The sequence below is a fragment of the Aquarana catesbeiana genome, linkage group LG01 (genome assembly GCF_042186555.1).
Source record: "Aquarana catesbeiana isolate 2022-GZ linkage group LG01, ASM4218655v1, whole genome shotgun sequence".
NCBI classification, from domain to species: Eukaryota; Metazoa; Chordata; class Amphibia; order Anura; family Ranidae; genus Aquarana; species Aquarana catesbeiana.
The window spans coordinates 432,527,238-432,545,752 of record NC_133324.1 but is presented as its reverse complement, the minus strand read 5'-3'; the positions used below and the strand labels follow the sequence as shown (position 1 = coordinate 432,545,752).

General features: G+C 44.8%; 1 protein-coding gene across 1 annotated transcript in view; it reads right to left on the bottom strand.

Moving 5' to 3' along the window:
- CAAP1 (caspase activity and apoptosis inhibitor 1) overlaps positions 1-18,515 on the bottom strand; it is a 55,439-nt gene that overhangs the window by 16,249 nt on the left and 20,675 nt on the right. Inside the window, exons 4-5 of the mRNA XM_073635946.1 lie at positions 16,882-16,966; positions 2,778-2,847 (exon numbers count right to left, since the gene is read on the bottom strand). Of these exons, the coding sequence (XP_073492047.1) occupies positions 2,778-2,847; positions 16,882-16,966 (155 nt within the window). The remainder of the gene's footprint in view (positions 1-2,777; positions 2,848-16,881; positions 16,967-18,515) is intronic.

Sequence of the window (18,515 nt, the reverse complement as noted above, 5' to 3'; positions counted from 1 at the left end):
GGGCGCGCGCCCACAATTCCGCGTCTTAAAGGGCAACGTACAGGTAAGTTAACATGCCCGTACGTGCCATTCTGCCAACGTATATTGGCGTGAGCCGGTCGGCAAGTGGTTAAAAATGTTCTTGTTTTTTTTTTTGTTTTTTTTACTCTCCTCTGCTATGTGCTTTTCGTGTTCTATCTTAGCCGCCCTGATTGCACCCTTACATTTCTAATTGCATTCTTTGTAAGTTGGAATGCCGACGATGACCCCTCAGCCTTGTATTTTCTGAAGGCCTTCTCCTTTGCTTTTATATGCATTTTTACATTAGCGTTAAGTCACCCAGGACTTTTGTTAGCTCTTTTAAATGTATTTCCCATTGGGATGCATTGGCCAATACCTTTATTCAATATGCTCTTAAAGCACTCCCATTTTTCCTCTGTGTTCTTTGTTCCTAGGATTTTATCCCATTGGCTCTTTTGAAATTCAGTGTCTTTGTATTACCCTTGTGTTTCCTATTTGTGTGATTTATACTGAAACTAATTGACCTGTGATCGCCGTTTCCTAAATTGTCCCATATCTCCAAATCCGCGATGAGGTCTGTATTGTTAGTAATCAATAGGTCTAGTATCGCTTTGTTTCTTGTTGGTGCATTTACCATCTGACCCATGAAACTGTCCTGCAAGACATTTAGGAAATGGCGAGCCTTAGAAGAATGCACGGTTCCTTCCGTGCAGTCAATGTCTGGATAATTAAAATCCCCCATTATAATGACACTTCCCATCCTTGCCGCCATTCCAAACTGTGATAGGAAGTCCGTCTCCACCTCCTCCCTCTGGTTAGGTGGCCTATAGTATACTACCAGTATTACTTTCCCCTTGGTTTCCTCCCTTTGAAGCACTACCCATAATGATTACACCTCCTCCCTTGCTCCATTAGAGATGTCATCCCTCAAATTAACTTGTACATCATTCTTGATATACAGGCATACCCCTCCTCCTCTTTTACCCTCCCTATCTCTGTGATATAGGGAATACCTTTGAATGGTTGCCAGCCAATCATGAGTGCTGTTGAACCAAGTCTCAAATTCCCACAAAATCTAAATCCTCCCCATACAACAGCAGCTCTAGTTCTCCCATCTTGTCAGCCAGACTCCTGGCATTAGGGAAAAATCCTCGTAGTTTTGTCCGGTCGCATACTATCTCCTTGTTGGTTGTTCCGAGGCTGTAATTTGGATTTGTTAATTTACTTACCTCGGGTTTAGGTACTTTAGTCAACCTACCACTAATGCCCCCAATACAACCCTCTGAAATTAGTTCCACGCTGGCTATCTCTACATCTGTACCCTCCCCCCCACCGTCGCCTAGTTTAAAAGCCCCTCTAACTTTTCGTCCATCTTCTCTCCCAACCGAGCTGCACCCTCCCCATTTAGGTGCAGTCCGTCCCTGATAAAGAGCCGGTAACCGACTGAGAAGTCGGCCCAGTTCTCCAGGAACCCAAACCCCTCCTTTCTACACCAGCTCCTCAGTCACTTGTTAACTTCCCTAGTCTCCGACTGCCTTTCTGGTGTGGTTCGAGGTACCGATAGTATTAGAGAGAATACTACCTTGGAAGTAGTATTCCTCAATTTAGCTCCTCAGTCCCCAAAATAGTTTTTTAGGACACTCCATCTTCCTCTGACTTTGTCATTGGTGCCAACGTGCCCCAGGACAGCTGGGTCTTCCCAAGCCCCTCCCAGTCATCTGTCAACCAGATCCATGATGTGCCGAACTCAAGCGCCCGGTAAACAAAATACACTTCGGCGCTTCAGGTCTTTATGACATATTGTCCTCTCTGTTCTTCTAATGACGGAGTCCCCAACCACCAGAATCTGTCTTTCCTTACCCCCACCCTCACTGGAGGAGTTTTTCCACTGGCAGCTAGGGGCGTCACTCTGCTCCAGCAATGCTGGTCCGACTGGTTTCCCCAATATCACACTTTAGGGCGTACTTATTGGGATGTTCCAGTCCCAGGACCGGCCTCCCTGACTCTTTCCCCCTCTACCCTTCCTGACTGTCACCCATCTACTCTGCTCTAGTGCCTGCACCTCTTTTTTTCCCACCCACCTCTGTGCTGGCCCCTGCCGGGTACGATCCCAACTATCCTTTAGTTTGTAGAGTCATCTCAGTCGCTTCCCTAGATTCAGAACCTGGGCTTCCAGGGAAACAACGTTCTTACATTTTGCGCAGCAGTATTTGCCCGTGATTGGATGATCAAGGAACGCATACATGCCGCAAGATGTGCACCGAGTCACATCTCCATACCCACCGGGCATCGTACCAAATGTGTTTTGCTCTACAGCTCTGTTGCATGAGTCATAAGCCTTAGGACCAAGGCTTTCTTGCTGCTGTATAGTGCTGATTTAAATAGAGCCTCCCAGTGCTCTTCTCTATTCGTGGGCTCTACTTTTGTATGCCAGCTTGGCAAAGCCAGAGAGCTGTTGATCAGGACAGAGTATAGTTTTAAGCCAATCCCCTTGTGAGATTGGTATCTGTTTGTATTTTTAGGCTTTATAGTAAACCTTTAGCGAATAATGCTGTAGGCCGACAGCACGCACTTTAAGGGGTCAACGATCCACTTTGCTAAACTGCCTCCCTAAAATCCCATAAAAGCCTGCACTTCTGTGTATGGAGAAAATAGACAAAGCAGAGGCTGTTGGTGATATTGGTGCTAGATAGTACAAGGGGAGAAAGGAGGGGGTTGGAACTACCGGAAAAAAAACACATGCAATAAAAGGGCAGAAAACATTAATTTATACACACTGGCTACTAGGACCTGCTCTGGATTGAGTATATCTTTCCTCTTCTTCTGCAGAGTCTACTCCATGGTCACCTAAAACAAAGAGAAAATACATTTTGTAATAAAAAAAGAAACAGTCATTAATAATAAATGGTGTCAAAGAGCAGCCGTTAATAGGGGAGTGGTCAGACAATGCATGCTACAACATGCAGTTCTAAAACCAACTCTAGGGACTTCTAGGCCACAATCAGCCCAGTTGTTTCCTGCTGTCAAAGCATGGAAGTCCAGTTGGAACATTGGGCAGCATTACAAACTTCAAAGCAAACTGAGGCTACTGGCAAATTTTTGTTTTGCCAAGAAGCAACAAGTGTTCCTGTCAACCGACCCATTTGGTTGTATTTATCCTTTTACCCTGATGTTGAGCCAGCATTTACAGGGCTTGAAGTATAGTATGGCACCCATGTCTATGGGGCTTAGTGGTTCAATGAATGTAAATAGAACACAGCATTTTTCAAGGATAAGGAAGCCCAGTTTGTATTTTCCATAACAAATAATTTGATTCCAATGGATTTTCATGGTTCTAAAGCAATATGCAAGGATGAAATAAACAATATAAATTAGCTGCTATAAAAAAAAAAAAAAAAAAAAAAAAAATTTTAAGAAGTTACTGCCGGTAGTGTCTAACAACGCTAATTGACAAGGACTGGAGAAAGAACATGCTGAAGGTATCCTCTCTATTAGGGCTCAATTAACAAAGCGGTAACTCAATTTTTTTTGCAATTCACAAAATAAAAAAAAGCTACTAAAATATTGCATGAAAGCTAGTAAATATGCTTGTTAAGGAGTGGACAGTGACAACATCTTTAGCAACCATGACATATCTGTTGTAAAAACACCGTGGGTCTGGTATAAATTTTAAGGGGAACCTTACACCAATTTCTTTAAAAAATGGTGTGGGGTCTCCCTGAAATCCATACCAGACCCTTATCCGAGCATGCAGCCCAGCAGGCCAGGAAAGGGAGAGGCGAATGAGCGCCCCCTCTCCTGAACTATACCAGGCCACATGCCCTCAATATGGGGGAGGGGGGGTGCTTTGGGGGAGACGGGGCCTTGCTATTGGGGACAAGGGCCTCTTCCCCACAGCCCTGGGTGGTGGTTATGGGGATCTGCGGGTGAGGGGCTTATCGGAACCTGGAAGCTCCCTAAGAGGGCCCCCAGATCCCAGCCCCTACCTATGTGAATGAGTATAGGGTACATAGTATCCCTACTCATTCACCAAATAAAAATGGAGGTAATTAAAAATATACAGCCAGTTTTTGACAAGTCCTTTATTCAAAGCTCCCGACAAAGAAAAAATGCCCCCCAAAGTAGATCCAACGTCAATCATGATGAACACTGGCTGCTGACCCGAAAAAAAAAAAAACTGTCCGGCACCGGCGCTTGGCTCCCACTGAATGATAGGTTGTTTAGCAGCTTGGGTTGGCGGAGCTAAGGGGTGGAGCCACTCGATTATGTCATCGGGTCACCCTGCCCCCTTACAACATCATCAGCCCAGCATGCCCTGGTCGATGTCATACAGGGGCAGGATCAATTCCATTCCCTGATGAAGACTGGCTTTGAATGGGCCGATTCAGTAGTCAGCAACTTATACAGTTCAGAGATCATGTGTGAGATCGGTGTTCGAGCAGCAAAAAGGCGTTTAAACTGCATCAATAAATAATGGTGCAGGCTTGTGTCAAGAAAAAGGTGATGCAATTGTCTACAATGCCACATATCCATGGGAAATCTCCCAAAACTGTACCTCAGCATTTCTGATGGGAATAACTGTCAGGAACCATGAAACAGACGAAGACAGAAAATGCAGGAAAAATAACATCTTTTAACAAAATCGTAAACTGATAAATGTAATCAAAACATAGCCAGGGTACGATAGCCAAATCGGGTAGTCAGAACAAGCCAAGAAATCAGGAAGCCAGAGATCAGCATAGTCAGAGGCAGCAGACAGGATCAGGAACATCAGCCAGGCAAGCCTTCAACAGGAACACAGCAGAGAGTCTCTAGATATGTTGACCAAGGCGAAGGCATTGAAGAAATGAACCAGGCAGTTTAACTAGCCAGAAGGGGCTGGCTGTGGGCTTGACTGACAAGCAGGAGATGATCAACAGGTGAGCCACTGTAGAACGAGGAGTACTGGCAATTAACCGACAGCTGAGCAACTGGAGCACAGAGAAGGGAGGGCTGAGAGCCCAGCCCTAACAGTACCCCCTCAGAGGACCACCAGGTTTGAGGGGGTACTAGTCTATGGAAAGCACGGAGGAGGACAGGAGCATGTACGTTCAAGGATGAGACCCAAGAGCGTTCCTCCGGACCGTACCCTTTCCAATGAACCAGGTACTGTATGTGTCCATGGAATCAACGGGAGTCAATGATCGATTGTATCTCATACTCCTCATGCTTCTCAACCTGCACTGGGGGCGAGGACGTAGTACCGAGGTGGTGAAGCGGTTGCACACCAAAGGTTTTAATAAGGAGCCATGAAAAAACATTAGAAATACGCATGCTAGAAGGAAGGTCTAATGGGTAAGCCACTGATTGATCCTACAGAGAATACAGAAAGGCCAATAAATCGTGGTGCCAGTTTCAGTGAGGAAACAGAGTCAGAGATTACGATATTCTTATGATGGTTGACCGGTTCTCAAAAATGTCACATTGTATTCCACTAAAGAAGTTGCCCACATCCAAAGAACTGGCATCCATTTTTGCTCGGGAGATCTTTCAGTTACTTGGGCTACCCAAGGTTATCTTCTCTGACAGGGGTACCCAGTTTGTCTCCAGGTTTTGGCGAGCCTTTTGTGCACAGTTAGGAATCCCGCTTTCGTTCTCCTCTGCGTATCACCCAAAGTCCAATGGGGCCGCAGAACGAGCCAGCCAAGCCTTGGAGCAGTTTCTACACTGCTATATTTCTAACCACCATAACAACTGGTCAGACCTCCTACCTTGGGCAGAGTTTGCTCACAATAGTGCCGTCAATACTGCTCCCAGATTGTCTCTTTTTGACGAATTATGGTTTCCAACCATCCATGTTGCCTGACTCCTTTGTTCCTCAAAGAATTCCTGCCTTAGAGGAGCATCTCCACGATCGTTATTCCACTTGGGTGCAGGTCCAAGAGTCCTTGCAACGTGCCAGTGAGAGGTACAGACTCCATGCTGACGCCACCGTCAACCTGCACCTTCCTAGCAGGTTGGGGAGAGAGTCTGCTGAGCGGATCCGCCCCGTGTGAAAGGGGCCTAATAGTTAAACTGGCATTGAGATCAGCTTTTGTGAGCTGAGAATATTCACTGTTACTTCGTGTGGTAGATTTCTCTGGCTGAGGGTCACATGTGACTGTAGGGGACTGTGGAGTCTGTGGAGAACGGAAGTCATTTGGAACATTGACTTCTCTTTGGTGCGGAGCAAATAAGTTGTTAGAGAATGCTGTGAGTGGCGACCGTGCCCCTTCCTGCCCGACAGCATGCACGGAAGTATCCTGCAGGGGTGCAGATAAGAAAAAAAAAAAACGGACAAAATAGCTGTGATTAAGCCCTGTGGATTAAGCTTATTCCCTTTCGATCCGGCGGAGTTCCTACAGAGAGTTGCTGACCTGCATCGCGCTGCAGATGCGCCATTCAAGTCTATTTCTGATACTGCATACATTCCAACAGTCTTGATTTAGACCCTTGTCCCGTTTTCACATTGACCCGGGAAAAGTCACGGGAAATTGGCATTTGTCCTGACTCCTGGAGAATTGCCAGAGCCGCTACTAGAGGTCCGGGGACCGACACTGGTGATCTCCGCCGCCATTTTACAGAAGACCAGCTCTCCGTGGAGACCGGTCACTCGCCGAGGGAAAGAAAAACAAGAGACGGAGCACGGGTGGCTGCCAATAGAAATGGAGCTGCCGCCAACCCCCCACCCCATGGCAGGAGGTTGCGGCAGCTCCATTTCTATTGGCCGCCCCCCAGGCTCCGCCTCTTGTTCTTCCCTTCGGCAAGTCAGGCTTGGCCTGCATGAGAGCTGGTCTTCTGTAATAGCGGCGGAGATCAAATCATGCATTATCAGACGAGAGGCAGAGGCAAGGGACTCTGCTGGGGGCTCCTGATGTAAGGAGGGACTCTTCTGGGGGCGCCCGGTGTAAGGAGGGACTCTGCTGGGAGCGCCTGATGGCATCTGGTGGCAGGTGACGGTGGCAAGTGACACGCTCAGGGCTCCCACTGATTCAGCCTTATGGAGAGTTGAACTATTTTATATTACAGTCTAATAATAGAAATAATGCTCTTCAATAATCCTGACACCATAACAACCATGGTGCCATGATGACTGAAGTGCTAACATCAGGTGTTTGGAGTATCTTTATCTGCCGATTATTAAACTTTCTTGAATACGCATATTGCTATTGTGGTGTAGGAACTGGGCCTGCTGTCCCTCCATCCCTCTTTTTCCTTCCTTCTCTCTCCTTCCCTCCCCATCGCTATCTTTCTCCCTTTCTTTCTCACTTCATCCCTCATACATCTCAGACTCTAACCACACCCCTTTGAGCCATGCCCAATATGAAGTTTAAACCACGCCCATCTTTCCCTGCTACGCCACACATACAAACCAATGCCCCAACCCCTAATTATAATAAGACTTCTGCCTACAGATAAAAAAGTGTCCCTATAAAATTTTTTACAATGTTGGCAACTACAATACGCCATGAGGGTAAATTCTGTGTTGTGCTATTAACATTAAAGTCTTGGTTACTATAGCCCCCCCCCCTCCTTTGTAAAAACTGAGAAGAATGCAATTCAATATTTTGCCTTCTATTTGTCTTTTGTAACCAAATTCCCTTCGTCATCCTTTATGGGGCCAATATGCTCTGGGCTCGCTTTCTTACTGTTCATATATTTAAAAAAAAAGATTTTTTTACTCTCCTCCGCTATGTGCCTTTTGTTGTCTATTTTAGCTGCCCTGATTGCGTTCTTACACTTCTTATTGCATTCTTTGTATTGCTGGAATGCTGACAATGACCCCTCAGTCTTGTATTTTTTAAAGGCCTTATCTTTTGCTTTTATATGCATTTTTTACGTTAGAGTTTAGCCACCCAGGATTCATTTTAGATCTTTTAAACTTATTTCCCGTTGGAATGTACTGGCCAATGCCTTTATTATGTATGCTCCTAAAGCACTCTCATTTTTCGTCAGTGTTCCTTGTTCCCTGGATTTTATCCCATTTAATATTGTCTAGCAAGGAGCAGAAATTTAGGGAAGTTAGCTCTTTTGAAATTCAGTGCATTAACCTTGTGCTTATTTCTGTGATTTATACTGAATCTGATATACCTGTGGTCGCTGTTTCCCAAGTTGCCCCGTATTTCCACATCCGTGATTACACCCCCGAAATTGGCTGTTTACCACGTGATCGGCTGTTTCCAATCACAGCCGGTCACAAGAATAAATAATAGAGCGGTTTCCAGGCGATCTTTGCTTCCTCTCCTCAAACACCGATCGTGTGAGGAGAGAGAAGGAGATCTGTGAGTGATTAAATGTGATTGGTAGTCAGAAAATTATATGTGTAATTTATGCTCCTAGAACGCCTGGAGGTGCTACTTGGATGTCGGGCCTCTGTATATGGCCAGGCTGTGTAAAAGTCTCACACGTGGTATCGCTATACTCAGGAGTAGCAGAATGTATTTTAGTGTGTAATTTTTGCTGTGCACATGCTATGTGTTAGAAATATCGGATAAATGGACAACTTTGTGTTAAAAAAAAAAAGTGTTTTTTTTCCCCAAATTTTTAAAAACTTCTGGAAAAAAATGAACCGTTCAAAAGACTCATTATGCCTCATAGATTATACGTTGGGGTGTTTGCTTTCCAAAATTGGGTCATTTTGGGGGCAATTCCATTGTCCTGGATCTCCATGGCTTCCAAAGTGTGATAAATCATCATGAAATGATATGTGTAATTTATGCTCCTAGAACACCTGATGGTGCTCCCTGCATGTTGGGCCTTTGTATGTGGCCAGGCTATGTAAAAGTCTCACACATGTGGTATCACCATACTCAGGAGGAGTAGCAGAATGTATTTTGGGGTGTAGTTGCAAGTATCCATATGCTGTGTGTGAGAAATAACCTGTTAATATGACAGGTTTGTGTAAAAAAACAAACAAAAAAAAAATCTTAATTTTCTCAAGAATTGTGGGAAAAAATTACAACTTCAAAAAACTCACCATGCCTCTTACAAAATACCTTGGACTGTCTACTTTCCAAAAATGGGTCATTTGGGGGGTATTTGTACTTTCCTGGCTTGTTAGTGTCTCAAGAAATGAGATAGGCCATCAGTACATCAATTGTGATCAGGTGTGATCAATTTACAATGATTGGCACCATAGCTTGCAGACTCTATACCTTTCACACAGACTAATATCCACTAATTTTGGTTATTTTTTACCAAAGATATGTAACAGTATACATTTCGGCCCAAATTTATGAAGAAAAATTACTTATTTGCAAAATTTTACAATAGAAACTAAAAAAAAAAAAAAAATTCTCTCTCTCAAAATTTTCGCTCTTTTTTTCTCAAAAAATAAAAAACCCAGCGGTGATTAAATATCACCAAAAGAAAGCTCTATTTGTGACAAAAATATGATAAAAATTTTGCTTGGATACAGTGTAGCATGACTGAGTAATTGTCATTCAAAGTATGAGAGCACTGAAAGCTGAAAATTGGTCTGGGCAAGAAGGTGTATAAGTGCCCTGTATTGAAGTGGTTAAAAGCCCCTCTAGCTTTTCAGCCATCTTCTCTCCCAGCAGAGCTGCACCCTCTCCAGGTGCAGTCCATCTCTGCTAAAGAGTCGGTAACCGACTGAGAAGTCAACCCAGTTCTCCAGGGACCAGAACCCCTCCTTTCTACACCAGCTCCTCTCAGTGCCACTTGTTAATTTCTCTAATCTCCCGCTGCCTCTCTGGTGTGGCTCGAGGTACTGGTAGTATTTCTGAGAATACTACCTCGGAGGTCCTACTCTTAAATTTAGCTCCTAAGGCTTGATTCACACTAATGCGTTTTTTGATGCTTTTTGCATTTTGCAGAAATGCAGGGAATTTTTTTAACATGGGTTCCTATGGAACACGTTCACATTTAATACATTTTTATGCCTCTGCGTTTTTGGAAAGGGTCAGGGACTTTTTTTCACGCAAAATGCAGATTGCAAAGGAGCGGGTCAGGAAGCCGGCCGCCGCATCCTTAGCAATGGATGAGTCATCAGCTGCCAGCGGAGTGTGAAAAAAAAATTTCACTAAAAAATACGGTGTGAGGTCCCCCCCAGTCCATACCAGGCCCTTCGGTCTGGTATGGATTTGAAGGCAATACCCCCACTCCAAAAAAAAAAAAAATGGTGTGAGGTCCCCCCAAAATCCATACCAGACCCTTATCCAAGCATGCAGCCCGGCAGGTCAGGAAAAGGAGGGGACGAGCGAGCAACATACCAGTACGAATGCCTTCAACATGGGGGGGAGGTGGGGACAAGGGCTTCTCTCCGACAACCCTGGCTGGTGGTTGTCTGGGTCTGCGGGTGGGGGTGGCATATCGGAATCTGGAAGCTCCATTTAACAAGGGGGCCCCCAGATCTCACCTCCACCCCTCGTATGTGAATGGGTATCGGGTACCCGTTCACCAAAAAAGCAGTGAAAAAAAAAAAAAAAAAAAAGCTGGTTTTTGATTTTACAAGTCCTTTATTAAAAAAAATAGCTTGGTCTTCTCCCCGAGCCGCCTTCTCCCGCTGCCATCTCTCAGTGCAGTCTTCTCCACAAGCCGCCTTCTCCCGCCGCTGTCTTCTCCCTTGCTGCCGGTTACCCACTAAAAACAAAAAGACCGCTCTTGTCCTGATGCTGTTTTCCTACGTTGTGACGTCCCCCGCTGTCTGACATCTCTTATGTAGCCACAGGGCGTGGACTTCAGATGACGTCACCCGGAGAGCCCATCCCTTGTGACATCACAAGGGGGCGGGCTCTCCAGGTGACATCATTGGATGACCACGCCCCATGGCTACATAAGGGATGTCAAACAGCGGGGGAAGTCACAACAGAGGAAGACAGCATTAGGACAAGAGAGGACTTTTTTGTTTTTAGCGGGTAATCGGTGGCGAGGAAGAAAAGAGAAGAGAGCTCTGGGAGAATACGGTGGCGGCAGAGACAGTGGTGGGAGAAGATGGCTCGGGGAGAAGACAGGGCTATTGTTTTAATAGAAGGACTTGTAAAAAAAAAAATAAAAGCTGTTTTTTGACATTTCACTGCTTTTTTGGTGAATGGGTAGGGGTACGATATAACTGAGGTAACCAGTTATATACAGTGAATGTAAAAATAAAAAATAGAGACACAAATCGCAGCAAAATTGCAGTTACAAAAACGCAGAAAGCACAGCAAAAAGCACGGCAGAAACGGTCAAAAGCAACATGCATAGATGTGAATCGAGCCTCAGTCCCTGAAATCGTTTTTTAGCACTTTCCATCTTCCTCTATCTTTGTCACTGGTACCCATACATACCACAACAGCTGGGTCTTCCCCATCCCCACCCGATAATCTGTCTACCTAATCCGCAATGTGCCGAACCCAAGCGCCCGGTAAACACCACACCGTTCGGTGCTTACAGTATTTGTGACAGATAGCCCTCTCTGTCCTAAAAAACTGAATCCCCTACCTCCAAGATCTGTCTTTCCTTACCCTTAGCCTTGCCCCCCACCCTCATTGGAGGAGTTTTTCCCCTGGCAGCTAGGGGCATTGCTCTGCTCCAGCAATGCTGGTCCTTGACTGGATTCCCAAACATCACGCAACAGGGCATACTTATTGGGATGTTCCAGCCCAGGACTGGCCTCCTTGCCACTTTCCCCTCTACTCCGCTTAACTGTCACCCAACTACTCTGCTCTGGTGCCTGCACCCCTGTATCTCCACCTGCCTCTGTGCTGACCCCTGCCAGTACCTGTCGGGTACGTTCCAAACTCGCTTTCAGGTTGGAGAGACTTTGCAGTGTTTGCCTGCTGCTTCCCTAGATTCAGAACCTGAGCTTCAAGGAAGCAACATGCTCACATTTTGTGCAGCAGCATTCTGCCTTGATCGAATACTCAAGGAAAGCATACATGTCACAAGATGTGCACCAATTTGCAATTCTATACCCGTTGGACATTGTACCCACTAATTTATTGATGATACTTCTAGAGGAATTTTACTCTGTCCAATTAACTGTTGTTAACTCCCCTCCTGACTCTAATTTATTATATTCCTAATTTACACGGCTTCAGTACACAGTTATTCACAATACTCACCAGTTATTCACAATACTCACAAGCTCCAGGATCCTCTGGGTGAGATTCTCTGAAATAGAGCATATGGTTTGCCCAAATTTTAAGGGCCTGGCAAATAAAAACCGCAAGCCAATCCTACCAGAGAAAAGGATGCCTTAAAGAGGGTCTGTACCTCTTATCTGCGGCTTCTTTAAAGACCAGGACCTGATACATAGGGTCTTGCTCAAGTAGGAAATGGTGGGATCAACAGCAAGAGAACCGCATTTTTTCTCCTTGGAGTACTGCTGAGTGAACCACTTTGGAGGCACAGCACCTGCCCCTGAGTTTCCTAGTGGTAGGACTCCTCTACAGATGATTTCTGATGCTTGACAGCTGTCTCCTCTGATGTTCCTCTGATGCCTCATCCTCCTGCAAAAGGAGAGAAAGGAGGAGAATGCCCACACTCACATCCCAAGCCAGTGATAACACCTGTGAGGTGATCTTACAGACCAGAAATGGCTGAAGAAACGTAAGCAGGGGGTTGTGCCCCCTGTTATTACCAAATAAGGGCAGAGATTCAAAGCTAAACTGACCCTTCGGTGACCCACTACAAGGCAAACTTTGCAGGGGTCCCCACTACCTGATAGGAGTTGGGAGTCCACCATCATTCCCACTCCTCTATGCCTGTGCAAGGACATGCTTGCTTTGCGTTAACAGGCCTGGAGCACTTTAAAGAGAATGACCACCCAGCTGAGAGAAGTGTCAACCTACACCAGAACACCTGTGTGGCAAGTTACACCAATATAAACTGCCAAATCACTAGGGCCGTTCCCGGTTGTGGTGTAGCAGGAGTCTTGTGGTTGCACGTGTTTATGCACCTTGTGAAGCTCACCGCTATTGAGCTCTGCCACTGTAGTGATCCACATCACCCCCCACACTTTTTGGGGAAAGACTGCTGCATGCTCCACCATATCAGAGACACTCACCAGTCCTGTTGCAGGGCCAGAAGGACCAATTTTCACATATCACAGCATGCGCATCCTCAACTTGACTTCCCTCCAGGGGTATCACTGCCCTGGAACTGTAAAGCACTCTGCCAGTGAGCTCACCTGATACAATGTACCCTAGAGATTGCATAGTACAGGCCATTTCCGTTCTTGCGCGTGGGGTCTGAGCACAGTCCCTCTATGCCACCTAGCCAAAGTGACCAATCCAGGTGAAGCCCTCCTTTATACCAGCAGGTTAAAAAACCAAGCCCCTGAAAGGAGGTCTTCAGAGAGACATCTGCAAGCATATCCATTCATTGCCTAAGGACACTAGTTAAGATTTAGGCTTAGCGGAGCTGGGAGAGGTTATGTCTGGGTAAGGATTGGGCAGCATAACCTAAGTAGTCATGAACATTAAGTCCTCTGTGTCCTGGGATGTATAGTTAGTTAAACAGCTTCCATATACTGTATGTATTTCAAAACATGTATATAGCAGTTTGCCTGGATTCGGCTTTATTGTACTCCAAATATCTTGTACTGGAAATGTTGTTTTGGAAATACTTCAGAATATGCTCTTTCACCCATTCTAGACCTACACTCTGATTTATGGATTTATTCTGACACAATGGAATTTATTAAAGTGACCGTCAACTTCTTCATGCCTTTTCTCAATAAATACCTATTGCTTGACATTGTGAATGAAAATGCTCTCACAACATACAAATGCAAGATAATGATACCAAGGCTTTTCTTCTTGCAAAAGATTATTGCTGACAATCCTTTGAAACCATGCTACTTTTTTGTATAATTTTATAGCTTTAGCCATTGACACACTATAAACTGACAAAAAGTTACACTAAATAGTCCTCGCTGGAGGCTTTATCTCCTTCCCTGCCCAATTTAACATGATGACGTCTCAGGACGTCACCATTATGCATTAAATTAGCATATTAATGTTTTGGCCATAGTGTTGAAGAAGGGGAATGGAAATTCAATTTGTAGATTTGGCTATAGAAATAATAAAAAAAAAAAAAAATCTATGTTTTTATAATATATTATGATTTGTATTATTATTATACTACTGTATGATAATTATAACCGTAAGCATATGAATTGCAGATATAGTAACGACAGTGTTCATCTGTAGGCTGAAGAATCATTTTTTGAATGAACCTCCAGCCTATATGTGATCACTATGCAATGGCTGAGATTGTATACACCAGGAAACTAGCTCAATGGATCTTGATTGTCAGAGATAGCTGGGACTGAAAGACACCAGCTAAACTAATGTTGGGTGCGTACGCATCTGCGCAGTGCGTTTTTTCGGCATTATGCTTTTATGCACGTTTTACACGTTTTTAGGTGCGCTGCCATCAAACTCTATTAGAGCACACGTTTGCATGAAAAGGCTGAAAGTCCTGCATGCTGCATCTTTGATGTGTTTTCATAAAGAGTGCTTTCGAATAGAGTTTAATGGCAGTACACATAAAATGCAATTTAAAACAATGTGGAAAAACCACACTGCACAGATGCAAGGAAGGGCATATTTATTCCATCACACAGCAATGCACTGTCCTTGCTAGATGCACGCAGGTGCCATTCATTATTAATGGCACATGAAAGGCATCTAGCAAACACGGAGTGATTGCTGCCCCTAAACCGTGATCTTAAAAAGTAGTGCCTGCCCATTGAAATCAATAGAAGAAAGAAAGTGCGTGCCGCGACTATGATCTCCTTTTATTCACATGGTTTAAACCTCCTTTTACAACTGCTGTTGCAATTGCTCATCCACCACCGACAATGTTAAAATTTGTCTCAACCCCTGCCACTAATACTTTTGCAAGATGGCATGGTCTAGAGATGGGCCGAACAACCCCCAGTTCGGTTTGCGCCAGAACTCTTGAACATCGCAAAAGTTTGGAGCCGATCAACAAACCCAGCTGAAGTCTAGGGGAGCCAGGCTGTATGAAGAGGCCACAATATAGCGCACTCAGAACAAGATTAGAGATTTTTGGATAAATTCTGGTGTCTCTTTGGCAGACTTTGGATGGAAATAACACATTTTTGCACCACAGTGAGAAAGCCTTACGTGAAGAAGCCAAATTATAGTACACTCAGGCCAAGATTACGATAATAATATTTTTTACATAAAGTCTGGAGTCTCTTTCACAGACTTTGGATAGAAGTAACAGTTGCGCAAAAATTAGGCTTTGGGGGCTGGTGGTTCCTTCACATTGTAGCCTTCTATAGGTACTCTTAAAAGCAAGAATTGGCCTTGCTGTAAAAAAAAAAAAAAAAAAGTATTGAAATTTAATGCCCCTGCCACACTGTTGTGGAAAAATTGGTCCTTGGTTGTTGGTGGTGCTTTCTAGGGGTACTCTTGAATCAAGAGCTCGTGTCCAGTTAACTGCTACCTGCTTCATGCTTTCAGAAGCATGAGTCCCCTATGTGCCACACACACCCCACCACCATTACCTCCACGTCAGCCCCTCACACAGCCATTTTGATTTATACCAAAGCAACATGTAGTTGGGGATTAAATTTTATATAGACCAGGGTGTAATCCCATACCATGCATGTGCAGTCTCTCATTTTATTGCAGACCAGCCAAGACATGGGACAGATAAGTCTTTTATACATGCTACCAATGCATGAATGGTTTTGCTGCCATTTTTTTTCACCATGAATTCACTGATGGAGCCACCATTGCAACAGAACAATCAAATTGCACATGCCTAACTGCAGCACCATCTTAAAATGTATGTTACCCTAAAAATGTGTATTTTATACATCATAGTCTTGATCATTTTCATGTAATTCTTTCAAATGAAGTACTTGGTTGACCCTGCCAGTCACCTTTCTTTCTTGTTTTAACTAATCACACAAAGCGCAGAAGCTGATCTGTATTAGCATGGTCACCTTTCATCATCTGGCTGGCCATTCAGAGGTACAAAACACTGTACAGACACACAGCATGCCTGTATTGGGTAGTTTGTTCAGCCAGTATGCCCCCTGACAAATCACAGCCTGCTTCTGACACACATCCCCTCCCAATCACAACCTGCCACAAGCACTTGCCCTCAGGCTGACCAGACTATTTAATACAGGCACACTGTATGCCTGCATAGTGTCCTGTAACCAACCCCCCCCATATAGTCATATTATGCCTGTGATGTAGGCTCCCCCTCTTCTGTGTCTGCCCTTATGGTAAACCGCTTGCAATGGGGGCAGACGTGCAAGCTTGCTCCCGGCTGGGCTGTGTGCGTCCATAGACAAACACAATATGGCTCAGCCACCCCCCCCCGCTCCCATCTTACAGTATTTGATTGACAGCAGAAGCCAATAGCTCCCACTGCTGCCTCTGTGTGCTATGAGGACAGGAAATGAGACTAGAGTCGCTGCAGACTGGCACAGCCCTGGATTGAGATAAGACTCAGGTCTTTAGGGAGGTAAGGGAATGCAGTAGGGTAAAAAGTCATGGCTTTATAAAAACTTTAATGAAGTCAGTTAAAAAAAAAAAAAAAAAAAAGACATTTGTTTTCACTTTGAAGGCAAAGTTTAAACATTCAGTACAATGTAATTCAGGCCGTTTGGTTCTTTTGGATAAGAAATCTGCATCACAGGCTGGAGCCTTTGGGAAAATGTAAACTCCATTTACTTCCTGCAATTGTTTTTTATAATAATACCTATAGAATTTTGTGTTATATAATTATTTTTTTTTTATTTATTTTTTTTGTGATAACAGTTCTTTAAGCAGTGGGCATAGTTTAGTAGATGTGTAGACCCCTGATGTTACTACTTGGAGGAAAATACACAACTAAAGTATAATTATGCAAGAACCGTTTTCTACTTACCCTGTAGAATTCTGAGCAAATTATCATCTGTTTCCATTTCCACTTGCTCTAGGCACAGACGCTTGATTTCATCAAGAGGCAAATCCTGTTAAAACAAGATTTCAGGGGGAAAAAAAAAAAAAATCAGAGTTTTCCCAAACCTCAGTGTATCACAAAAGTTGAAACCAATGAAAATACATACAGTCAGTGGTGTATTTAGGTTTTGTGCTGCCTTAGGCCTGGCTAAATTTGTGCACCCCTTAATTTAAATATGGCCCACCCCTTCCTGCTAAGGCCACACCCCTTTCTGTTTAGGACCCGCCCTATCATCTGTAAACCACATCCCTTCCTCTTTAGGCTCCACCTTTTCCTCTCTGTACATTAAAAGTAGGCACCAAGTGCCTATTTGTAAGCTCCTTGAGGGCAGGGACTGATGTGAATGTACAATGCAGGCCTCAAAATTTCAAGTCCTGAGACACTAGCCAGGCCTTAAGAGTTACTCGCCACCACTTGCCCCGCCCCACCCAACCCCTACCCTGCCCCGCCCCTCCCCTAAGTCCAATCTTAATTTATCTCATGAAATTACATGTTTTATGCAGAATTAAGATCCAAAAATAAATATTAACAACAACTTTAACAATATTAACATTAAGTTTATCAGTCGCCTCCAGTGCGTCCTCATCAGTGCAGATTAAGAGTACATCATAAGTTGCCACCACTGCAGGCCTCATCAGTCGCCACCACTGCAGGCCTCATCAGTCGCCACCACTGCAGGCCTCATCAGTCGCCTCCAGTGCGTCCTCATCAGTGCAGATTAAGAGTACATCATAAGTTGCCACCACTGCAGGCCTCATCAGTCGCCACCACTGCAGGCCTCATCAGTCGCCACCACTGCAGGCCTCATCAGTCGCCACCACTGCAGGCCTCATCAGTCGCCACCACTGCAGGCCTCATCAGTCGCCACCAGTGCAGGCCTCATCAGTCGCCACCAGTGCAGGCCTCATCAGTCGCCACCAGTGCAGGCCTCATCAGTGCAGATTAAGAGTACATCATCAGTCGCCACCAGCAGTCGCCACCAGTGCGGCCTCATCAGTCGCCACCAGTGCGGCCTCATCAGTGCAGATTAAGAGTACATCAGTCACCAAAAGGGGGCTCTATCAGTGCCGCTTTAAGTGTGCCGCCTCATCAACATCACAGATTATTAGTTGTATATTAATTGCTATGGATTATAGCACTAAGGACTTTGCAGTACATTCATTTTCATTGAATATGCACTGTTTAATGAGTTTGCATTGATTTTAGCATGCATGGAGCACTTTGCACATTCTGAAATCAATGCAAACTCATTAAACAGTGCATATTCAATGAAAATGTATGTACTGCAAAGTTTAATACATTTGTGGCACAGAACAAGTTATTCATACCTGTTCTCAGGCTTCTCCTCCAGGTCAGTGAACCTCCTCTCCTACATCATCTCCAGCCAGCCCTCCTCAGAAGGAGGGGGGTGCTCGGCGCTCTGCTTGTCCATGGATGATGCTGCTCTGTCACTGCACTGTCACCCCGGGCCACCTTTCAGTCACCGCCGTTATCACCCCCAGCCGCCGTTCATTTATCAAGCGCTGACAGGACGAAGAGCCGAGCGGGACAGATGTACT